The following is an 11,145-nucleotide window of genomic DNA, read 5'->3' on the forward strand; positions in this document are numbered from 1 at the left end:
AAATAAGAGAAAAAAAAACAAAAGAAAGAGAAGGGAAAGAAGAACCATCTAATGATGTCATAATAATACATCAGTCAGAGCGACCAAACCGGTACTTTTACTTTACTTTCACTACATTTTGCTGCCAGTACTCAACCTACTTAAGTTTGATTTTTCATGCAGAAGTTTTTACTTGTAATGGAGGTATTTTTACGTTGCTGTATAGATACATTTATACTGAATACTGAAATGAATGATTGATTGATTTTATTTCTTGCAGATAAACTACCTGTGCTCACTCAGCGGATCAACTCTTAATACTGTAATAAGAAAAATGCTCAACCGAGTAGGCACATGTGACCTTTGGGCCGGATTCAGCCTCAGGTGGAGGGTTGGAAAGCTCCCCTTCCATAAATTAAGGCTACATGGAGCAATGATAGGTAGGCTTTCTGAAGAGAGACTAACTATACTTTAGTCTTTGATTTCAGTCTTTGATTTTCTATAGGACAGCGGCAGAGGTGGAGGACACCATTGGTATGGACCTAAAATTCACACCCCACAGGCAGCTGAAGTGGTGAGTCATTACAGCCCATGATTTGGGGGCTCTGTAGTAAAAGGATGTTTTCAATAAAGAACTTATTAATAACTCTTAAAGTTGTTATATCACTGGGCAATTCACTCTCTTCTCTATATTAGAGATGGTGCCAAGGAGCCAACAGGAGCCAGCAGATTGCTCAAGTGCAAGTTTAAGTTTTAAAATAAATTTATTTATTAATTCGTTCGTTTGTTTGTCTGTTTGTTTATTTGTATGTAAAGTTAAATCTAATTATAGTAATCCCATGTCCTGTCAATAAGTGAAGGTGGAGAATGTCTATGAATATTTTGAGGGTAAAAAATACAGAGTTTGATATGTGTTCCATTAATTGTACATTGAATTGTATATTGTTGTGGCGGCTGTATCGGCAGCAGGTGGTCTTTCCCACTGTTAACAAAAGACAAGACAGGAAGAACAGCACCTCAGTGACTTGGCTGATCCCCCCAGATGGAGAAAGTTGCAAGGACAGCATTACCACCATGAGATGGACAAGACCGCACGGAGAAATCTTCAGACAACATTACTGTCTGTTGAGAAAAGAAGCTTCAAATTGTGCAGACTTTATAAATCCTAACAACTACCATAGGTGCATGTGTTTACTTGTTGATTCGTTTATTCAATCAGGCATAACATTGGCTTTAAAAGGGGCCATTACAGATTTTTTTTTTTTTTTGTCTGTAAAATTAACATGCAGGCCATTCCAACAAAGTATTTATCAGTAAACTTGTTGTTTGCAGCTCTTTTCTAACTCATGGAAAAAAGGACAAACATGTAAAAACAAGATAGGAATTTATATTGACTTTATCATCCCTCTGTATTTATTAACCCTCTATATACAAACATAGATAAACCATTTCCTGCTGCTTAGATTCGCGGGAAATATCAGATTGGGTGTAGTATTTAGGTGCTTTCAGAGGGGTGGCTGTGGTTTTAAATTGTTAAGTATGTACAAGAAATGGTCTGTAGTATGTAAATAAGCCTTTGACTTCATTTTTAATCAATAAATAGTTGTTATGTTAATTCTGATGTTCGTATTTACCTCTAAATTACTGCAGTATTTTACCTCTTAAATCAAAAACACCCGTATTTACGAGCAGTGGTGTCGTCTGAACTGGCGCGAAATTGAGTAGCCACGCCCACGATAAAATTCCCAGCTGTGTCATGCCAGACGAGTTTATGTTGAAAATGGCGGAAAGAAAACTGACACTGATTTCAAAATAAGACATACGAACGACCTCTCCAGGCAGCTCTCGAGCGTAACGTCGGACTGAGCAGTTTTATTTTGAAAGACGTTGGTCCGGACGTACACTTGTTGTTAGTCGAAGCTTCCCTCAGCTGAAGACTGGGACCCACTGCGGAACTCAAACGGCGAGTTCAGATCAGTCTGACTTTACATAACTGCATAGTTATAGATAAAGTGCTATATTTGAAAGCATATTGGGATAACTACGGTCCTGCACGTGCAGAAACTATCTTTATATCATCGTGTGTTTGCTCGCCGGCTTGGACACAGATTGCTTCGCAAATTTAGCTTTGTAACTGCTTGAATAACTCGCCGGTGTAACTCGCAATAAGTCGTTATTGTGTTGAGTAAGAATAACTTTTCTTTTTGTAACATCTAAACCTTCAATTAACTACATTAGCACTATCATCTGGTTCTCTGATAGAAACAATGAGCAGGTGAGTGAAATAATCGTGTTTGTAAATTGCATGTTATACAACATCACAACATGTTTGTCAATGTAACAACGTGCGAGAACTCGTGTTAAAGAATGAACCACTCTATGTAGGAAGGATTCATGTCTTTATTTACATTGTTCATGTTTTATTTACACACTGTTCATTTAATTTCATGAAAATGAAAAAAAACATGAAATTATGAATGCTGAAAGCCTTCTTTGCTTTGTTAGAAAGTCTGGCGCGTAAATACTGAAATCATTTATTTACCTATTTATATATTTCACACTACATGTTAAAATATACACTATAATGTCTATATATACTGCACACTCCGTGTGTGTTGTAAATGCAAGTGTAACTCCTCCACTGTTCCTTTTAGAGCTGGAATGCTTTGCAGATTTAAAAGATGTCAAACATGTGAGTGCACGTTCTCCTGCCCATGTCAAACCAGCAGGAAATATTCACCTTCTGGATTTCATTGTGTTCCTCCTCATGCTGACAGTGTGAAGGAAGGACGTCGCAGTGCCTCCCCTCACTGCCCCAAACCAGATGAACCAGAGGAGCCTCTGGGCACCGCCATGGAGACTGAAGCTGCCAAAGGTCAGTGACAAAGGACTCCTAACCTGTGACCCCAAGAGGAGCTCACTGGCCAATTCGCTTCAGCTAATATAAGTTTGATTCATGAAGAGTTGCTGTTGTGTTTTTAATCTGCATTAATTTTCTGAAAGTTGATCAAGTTTGAAAAGAAGTGAAACTGTTTCTACGTGGGGGTGTGGGACCAGCCACCATCTTGACTATCACTGTTGTTTCTTTGAAGATGTCAGTGTGAAATCTGAGAATGTGACTTCTGAGGTGGTTATCACAAAAGAAATGGAGGAAGAAGAGAAGCAGCTGATGATGGAAGGCAAGAGGAAAGAGAAGGAAATGATGGAACAGGTCTGTTTCTGTTTCTTTTTTTTTTTCTAGGCCTGGGACCACCCCGCTCCTCCCACCCCTCCCTCTCCCTGCTACATTAAGCTATGCCCAGCCACTCACCTACATCCTCATCTTCTTCACTGTCTCAGCTAATGCAGCAATCAGGGAGTGGTTTCACAAATCACCTTAAGTTAAGATTTTCCTTAAAGTCTGACTTAAGGTTTCCTTAAAATGTTCACTTAAGTATTTAACGTTTTCTCCTTATCTTAGTCGTATAAATAAGGAATCACTTAAAGTCAGTTAAACTGTCACACAAAAGACCTTAGCAACCAAAGGTACCTCTCTATCTTAACTGCAGCATGACCAAGTATATGGCAATAGATGAAGAAAATCAACCTTTTTAAGAGTTTCTGTTCAACACCCTTAAGGTTTAATCTCTCTTTAGCTGAGGGAGTTACTTAAGTGTCATACTTAAGTAGAAAACTTAAGGTGTGCTGTGCAACCGGACCCAGGAGCTTAGCCATAGCGACGTGTTCCAACAGCTAATACTCGCTTGAAGCCTCGGTGCGTGAGGAGTGGTAGACCAGAAGCTCATCTACTGATTGACAGCAGTGAGGTCTCGCCTCTGACTTTGGCCTACTCTGATTGGTTACAAGAGCGAGGCTCACTCAAAAACTTCACAAGGGAATATGTCTGCACTGTTGCCAGGCTGTTCAATGAGTCTGGGCCACTGCAGCCTTTTACAGAACATCAGCACATGAAGAAATGTTGAAATGTGAGCAAATTTCAACTAAAAAATATCAGAAAAAAGTTGCATATTGTAGGTTTAAGTATTGAAAAAATGTGAGATTTTGTTATAGGGGCAAAAAGCGATGTTGTCTAACCCTGTGGTCTGTCTGAAACGTGTTCACGTTAAGGCCCAAGAATCGTGGCAGAGGGATTCTCACGACATGCGCTTTAAGAGGCTGCAGCATCTGCTCCAGAAGAGCAACATCTACTCCAAATTCCTGCTGACTAAAATGGAGCAACAACAGAATGAGGTAGTGTGAGAGTGTGTGTGTTTCTGTTTGTGTGAACGCCACATGTCAAAATGTGTTTGTACTTGCTGCCTGCAAATGCTCACACTCTGTTTTCTGTTCAAACATTTCAGGAAAAACTCAGGAAGCAGAGACTGGTGAAGAAGCCCAAGAAGGTGAGGAGCGTTTTACTGAACAAACACCTGAGCTAAGAATTAGCATAACTTTAAGTCATTGATAGAAAGCTGTTTGTCTTTCAGACGCAGGGCACCAAAACTGCAGAACCTGAAAAAGGTGAGTACATCCTGACATTTGATCTTTTATTAAACACAGAATGACGTATTTTCAGTGTGTGATGTAATTGACTGTTTCCTGTTGAACTAGATAAAAAGAAGAGGAAGAGGGATGATGACTACAAAATATCAGATGTCATGTCAAAAGAAGTAAGATCTGATTTGACTTTTTGTCCATTCTCTACATTTGCCGTTTACTAGTGGGCTCATACTGGTTCTGCTTGATTTTGTCTTCCAGGATATCATGTTGCAAGCTAAGAAAGCAAAAGTGGAGGAAGGGGTAAGGCATTATTTTTTTCTGGGTACATGAGATGTCAATACATTTTAGTAATCCAGAAAGGGGGGGGGGGTGAGTTCAAACATACATCTAAATATCAACCATCTGATATTAGGACGAGGGGCCGGCCCAGAAAAAACTAGAAGCTGACGATATCGAGAAGATGAGCGATTCCAACCAAGACATCAAGAACCGTCTGTCGCAGACGGTGCGAGACAACGCCAAGCAGCTGCTGGATCCTCAGAGGAAGGTGAACGGCGAGCCGGTCCCCATCCATCAGCCACAGCTCGTCACTGGAGGGGTCATGAGGTGGTACCAGATTGAAGGCATCGAGTGGCTGAGGGTGAGTCGGGCTTGACCAACAAGGGATCGTGGAACCTGATTATTTATTCATTCATTCGTTCGTTTTCCAGTTAGTTGACTTTACAGATTTACAGATGAAATGTGAAATCTAGTTTCAGAGTTCATTCTTGACCTTGGAAACTGCACTCGACAAAACTGACTCACCTTAAAATCCATTTAGTAGATCATGTAACATAATCTTTCCTCAGAAGTTGTAGATGTTAGTTCCTGAGCACATTAAGGACACCCACGTTGCCTTAAAGGAATAGTTCAGGTTATTTGATGTGGGGTTGAGTTGAGGTAGTCATTCATAGTCGGTGTGTTACCTGCAGTAGATTCAGATCAGTGCGCTGCCGGTTTAGAGAAGCAGCCAGGGGCACCAGTACACTAGCAGAGCTATGTGCTGCTGTGGGCGGGGCCTGCTGAAAAAATGTTTGAGACACAGAAAGAAAACACCCACCAAAACAATCCAATATCTGTTTAAATGTACAGAATATTTTCAGCGGTAAAATATAATAATATAATTTAAAAAAAAAAAAAAACTCAAATGTAAAACAATATAATAATATTATAAGTCCTCCTCCCAACAACCAACCCGTGTTCTTCCCTGATGTTCTTCCAGATGTTGTGGGAGAACGGCATCAACGGGATCCTGGCTGATGAGATGGGACTGGGAAAGACCATCCAGTGCATCGCTCACATCGCCATGATGATAGAAAAGAAAGTGATGGGGCCCTTCCTGGTGGTCGCCCCTCTCTCCACCCTGTCCAACTGGATTCACGAATTCCAGCGCTTCACACCCGAGGTGAGAGGACGAGTTACTGAGATCAGGTCTGACTGGTCCCTGAAACACAGACACTTCAGCAGCGAAGACCAGAGTCATTAAACCGTTAAATCCTAGATTTGACTCTACATCTTATTGTTGAGTAAACTAACGTCACACCGCATCCAAGTGATTTTTCAGTGGTCTTAACAGACTTGTGTGTTTGTCCCAGGTGTCTGTACTGCTTTACCACGGCCCCCAGCCAGAGAGGGCCAAACTGCTGAAGCAGAGCCGCAGGCTTCAGGGGCCCCTCAGCATGTATCCCGTGGTCGTCACCTCCTTTGAGATCGCTATGATTGACAGAAAATTCCTCCAGGTAGGATTCCTGCTCCTCCTTTATCAAACCAGTGAACAGTTATTGTAGCAGCGCAAATGTGACTGATGCAGGTTTCACAGGGAACAAATATATGTCAGATAATTGTAGTTTTGTATCAACGAGAGGTTGTGAAAATGTAAATCATCATACATTATTTTAACTCTTTGTGCCACTCTCAGTAAAATCTGAAAGCGTGTGACTTTGGGTGATATGATATATGATGAGGATGATATAATGGTGCTGTGGAAATGTACATTTACACAGAATTTATCAAGACAGCAGGTGAAAGTGGAGGACGTTTTCAGTTGGCGTTGATCAGGAAACAGTTCAGTTTCTGTTTCAGATTCGAGCTCTGAGGCCGAGGTGAACACAGAAATCATCATACTTACAATTAACCCATTAAGCTCTACAGTGCCCTCTAAAAAAATGTTCTGGTACCTAAGCATTGCTTGAACACAAGCTCCTAAAACCTGAAGCAGATAAACATGAGATAAAAACCATTTGAGAGCTTAGACCTTTGACTTTTGTTGTACATTATTGGCTTTGCCTTTTGAAACTGGATATGGCTGGAAAAAAAAGCAAAGCAAAAAGTGCATTTCTCAACATTTTCAGTTCTTTTAACATTTATTGATTTTTAAAATGTTTTTATGGTAAAGCCAATGATTTACAACAAAAGTCAGATGTTTGTTCTCTCAAAAAGTTTTTAGTTCATCTTTTCGGGTGTGTATTTGTTGTCATGAGTGTTGTATAAGAAGCAGCGTCTGTTGTCTGCTGCAGAATTTCCACTGGAAGTATCTGATCGTGGACGAAGGTCACCGCATCAAAAACCTCAACTGTCGCCTGGTGCGGGAGCTGAAGATGCTTCCCACCGACAACAAGCTGCTGCTGACGGGCACACCACTGCAGAACAACCTGGCTGAGCTCTGGTCCCTCCTCAACTTCCTCCTGCCAGAGGTCTTTGATGACCTCAAGAGGTGATTTGTGATCAGTTCTGCTGCAGCTGCTCAGCTTACAGACAGACTGCAGACTTTAGAACTCTCAGAAAAGTTTCATTTAAACAACTCATCATCATCTCATCCATATTTAGTTTTTTATTGATTATTGGATCAAGTTAATGGACAGACTACACAAACAGGAAAACCAGGAAATAAGACTGATGGACAGATATAGAAAATCTGTACACAACATTAAATGCCAGGACTTCTCGCTATGTCTAGTCATAGGCAAATGTTTGATTTACACTCATTTAAGGAGTTTAAAATGAGTGGTGACCACAGACAGAGAGGCCGCTGCATCAGAGCTAAAGAAGAAAAGTTTCAAAAATTGATACATTCTATCTGCAATCGGATTAAAAAAGAATAATGATTCAGATAATCGTAAAAATGTTGAATATCAGAGGCGCGAATCAGTTGACCCCCACTATTTACATGGTAGTGCCACAGTACTATCAATCAGATGTTCATCTCACAGTCTGTTGGACAAAGACAAAACCCATCCGTCACAGTCTGACACGTCATTCAGACGGCTGATAACAGCTACAGCTAATCAAACGTGCAAATGCAGCTCTCTCTTCTTCTCGTGTAAATCGTGTGTCAGTAAAGCCACAAACCTACTGTAAACCTGTAATTAGATGTGACACTTCTGTTTCCTTTATCTTGTTAATTGTTCAGGTTTCAGTCATGACTCAGGTGTAACCTCTCTTTGTTTCTGTGCAGCTTTGAGTCGTGGTTTGACATCGACACCCTCGGGGAGGCTGAGAGTGTGGTGGCAACCGAGCGCGAGCAGAACATTCTGAGCATGTTGCACCAGGTCAGTCCTCCAAATCACCGCCATGATATAATGCATGAATTATAATGCACGTGTTTAATATGATGTCTCACTGTTTGACTCTGACTCTGTCAGTAGCTCGTTTGGTGTTAGACCATACAATTGTTTTTCCCTGTATATCATTTACACTCCCAGAGACTTTTTTTCATTAAGTCGTGAACAAACCTGCCTGTCCTAAAAGTTTAATGTTGTTTCAGATTCTGACTCCGTTCTTGCTGAGAAGGCTGAAATCAGACGTGACCCTGGAGGTTCCTCCCAAGAAGGAGATCATCGTTTACGCTCCTCTGACGCCTAAACAGGAGACCTTTTACACCGCTGTGGTCAACAACACCATCACCAAGCTGCTGGGCCAGGAGAAGGTAACACCATGTTGCGTTCACAGATGTGGTGTCAGGGTCTGCCTCTGCACAGGTGACAGCCGTGGCCGGAGGCATTAAGCAAAACCATGTTGACAGCAGAGAAAATGTACACATCGCCCCTTAAAGTTAGACGATATTCAATTCAACTACTGGGGGTGGGGGGGGGCTGCTTATGCTGCTGAAAGAAGTCCAAGAGGAAATGCTGCTAGTATGTCTAACGTCTTTCTATGTATGAGAGCACTTTTAATCATCTTGTCATTGAAAGGTGCTGTAGAAATAAACCTGCCTGGCCTTATTTGAGCAGTATCATGACATGAGGATTAATGATGGTATCGGTGCTTTTCTGATGCTCTCTGCTCGCCTGGTTTATTCAGACAGAGGATCCTGTGCTGATGTCGGACAGCAGGCCAAAGCGGCGCACTCGAAAGGTGGTGAACTACGAAGAACCAGACTCAGAATCGCCGGAGGACCTGGATAAATACCTGGACAGTGTCCGCAAGGACGTGGAGCAGAGGTCAGCACTGCCCGCACACATTCAGATGAATGTCCTCTACAAAATCCTCCTTCATGATTGCATGAAAGACACAACCTGTGGCTGTGTATCAGTCTGACTTGTATCTGCTCACACGCCTCCTGCAGCCTTAGTCCGGTGCTGAACGCGCAGAGCCCACTGGACGCTCAAATCCACCTGAAGCTGCAGAACATCATCATGCTGCTAAAGAGATGCTGCAACCACCCCTACCTGGTGGAGTACCCCCTCGACCCCGCTACACAGGAGTTCAAGGTAACGCACAGTCACTTACACTTGGTATTGTTGTTTGTGATTAGAAGTGGTACAGTTTATAGTCAAACAGATCAAAGGTAGTAACTTAAGTGACTGTTTTTGAGTAGTGACAGTAAAGACTCACAGCTGCTGCCAGTGAATAGTTTACAACCCCCACCCACTTCTTCACATCTTGTCCTCCCTGCTCTCCTCTGCACAGATTGATGAGGAGCTGGTGCGGAGCTCAGGGAAGTTTCTCATACTGGACAGACTGCTGCCTGAACTGAAGAAAAGAGGCCACAAGGTGAGACAGGACACCGGTGCCCAAACATGTCACTTCACCAGATTTGAAACTGACTAATATGAGTATCAGCCCCGCTCAGATTTTCACCAATTAGAAAAACGTCCAGTTGAAAATGCACGCACAGAATTTTGTAAAAGCATCCTGCAGGTGTACAACTAATAACCACAGAGCTGAATAGACCAGCTTCCATTATTAATCAATCAATCAACAGTTATTGGCTTGATTAAAACAAAGTGACTGTCAATCTGAGTTTCATGATCCAGTTGTAGCTTTATATATTTTTTTAGTTATTCAAATTCAAACTGTAACATACAGTTGTGGTATCACAGACACGTTTATCCATCTGAACTCTACAGTAAAGGGTCTTTTAGCCTTTGGTTTCTTCCTGACATGTATGTGTGATTGATTGTTGTGATCCAGGTTCTGATCTTCAGTCAGATGATTTCCATCTTGGATATCCTGGTGGACTACTGCTATCTGCGGGGCTTCCAGTACAGCCGGCTGGATGGCAAAATGTCCTACACAGAAAGAGATGAAGATGTGAGTTTTAAACAATGAGTTGATGATGACGGTGCAGAAATGCTTTACGTTGTGTAGACTGGAGTGCACTGTGATTGGCTCCGGGTATATTCAGCCCATTCGGACAGAGATGACATGAGGGGTAGGCAGAATATCAATACAACAGATAGTATGAACGTTTTGGAAGATCGATTCCAGCGATCGATTACTCTGAAATGAGTCTATGTTGGACTCATTTCAGAGTAAAACTTGTTCCATTGTTGTGAACGCAAGTGCGCACACTCTTCTCCACTGCTGTGGTCATGTTGTGTGCACTCAAACATGAACATAAACACACGGCACAGCGCCCTAATTATCTGAGCCAGTGATGGCTGAATGAACGAGGAGCATCATCATCCTCCACTGAGCACTTTTTTTATTTTTGTTTTTTTTGTTTTTACAAAGTGCTGCATGAATGAATGAAGCCTCTTTTTGTTCTGCTTCACTTGCTGCACACTTGCTTCAGCTGGGAGTCAAACCCAGGTCTCACACATGGCAGCTATAAATTCTACCATCCTTAAAATGATTGAGAACTTTTGGCAAATCATTTAGTGATCATTAAAATGTATTAAGATTTATTCTATTGATGATGCATAAACCTCATAAATCATGACACTGCTCTTCCCTACATGAAAATACATAAGCCGCTTTTAGTACTAAATCAAGATCAGTATCGATATGAACGGTTCCGGCCCTGTATTACTTGGTATCGGATCTAAAAAAATAATAATGTTCACCCAGTCCTGTGTGTCACTCTAAGACACAGTGGCAGGCAAGAAAGCTGCTGCCCTCAGGGAACTGTTGTCACTTTTGAACATCCCCAAGCCAGGTATCTCCACAGAGAAATGATTAACACAAATAATAATAATAATAACACTGATAATAAGTGGTGTTAAAGTTGAGAGAGCTGATCAGACAGGTACAGTGAATTTAAGATAAACACAAAGCTTGTGCTACAGAAAATGGACCAGACTCAGTGAATAGCTCCCTAAGCTTAACATGTCCTATGATAACTATTAATTTAGCTGTACAGACTAATGAGCAGTGATAACTAACATGTCTTTGGGGTCATCAGGTGGGAACCTCCTTTCACCAGTG

The 11,145-nt window shown here is 41.6% G+C and overlaps 1 protein-coding gene across 1 annotated transcript in view; it reads left to right on the forward strand.

Moving 5' to 3' along the window:
* The first annotated feature begins 1,903 nt into the window (after positions 1 to 1,903).
* The window catches only part of hells (helicase, lymphoid specific), a 12,249-nt gene continuing 3,007 nt past the window's right edge, over positions 1,904 to 11,145 (forward strand). The window contains exons 1-18 of the mRNA XM_023425933.2: positions 1,904 to 2,254; positions 2,757 to 2,854; positions 3,072 to 3,190; positions 4,087 to 4,209; positions 4,320 to 4,361; positions 4,446 to 4,479; positions 4,570 to 4,628; positions 4,717 to 4,758; positions 4,871 to 5,098; positions 5,720 to 5,902; positions 6,093 to 6,236; positions 7,014 to 7,210; positions 7,952 to 8,045; positions 8,261 to 8,422; positions 8,797 to 8,936; positions 9,062 to 9,206; positions 9,406 to 9,489; positions 9,910 to 10,029. Coding sequence (XP_023281701.1) covers positions 2,247 to 2,254; positions 2,757 to 2,854; positions 3,072 to 3,190; positions 4,087 to 4,209; positions 4,320 to 4,361; positions 4,446 to 4,479; positions 4,570 to 4,628; positions 4,717 to 4,758; positions 4,871 to 5,098; positions 5,720 to 5,902; positions 6,093 to 6,236; positions 7,014 to 7,210; positions 7,952 to 8,045; positions 8,261 to 8,422; positions 8,797 to 8,936; positions 9,062 to 9,206; positions 9,406 to 9,489; positions 9,910 to 10,029 — 2,022 coding nt within the window. The 5' untranslated portion in view covers positions 1,904 to 2,246. The remainder of the gene's footprint in view (positions 2,255 to 2,756; positions 2,855 to 3,071; positions 3,191 to 4,086; positions 4,210 to 4,319; positions 4,362 to 4,445; positions 4,480 to 4,569; positions 4,629 to 4,716; positions 4,759 to 4,870; positions 5,099 to 5,719; positions 5,903 to 6,092; positions 6,237 to 7,013; positions 7,211 to 7,951; positions 8,046 to 8,260; positions 8,423 to 8,796; positions 8,937 to 9,061; positions 9,207 to 9,405; positions 9,490 to 9,909; positions 10,030 to 11,145) is intronic.

The sequence above is a fragment of the Seriola lalandi genome, unplaced genomic scaffold (genome assembly GCF_002814215.2).
Source record: "Seriola lalandi dorsalis isolate HSWRI2012SDOR001 ecotype SW California unplaced genomic scaffold, Sedor1 jcf7180002054795, whole genome shotgun sequence".
Taxonomy (NCBI): Eukaryota; Metazoa; Chordata; class Actinopteri; order Carangiformes; family Carangidae; genus Seriola; species Seriola lalandi.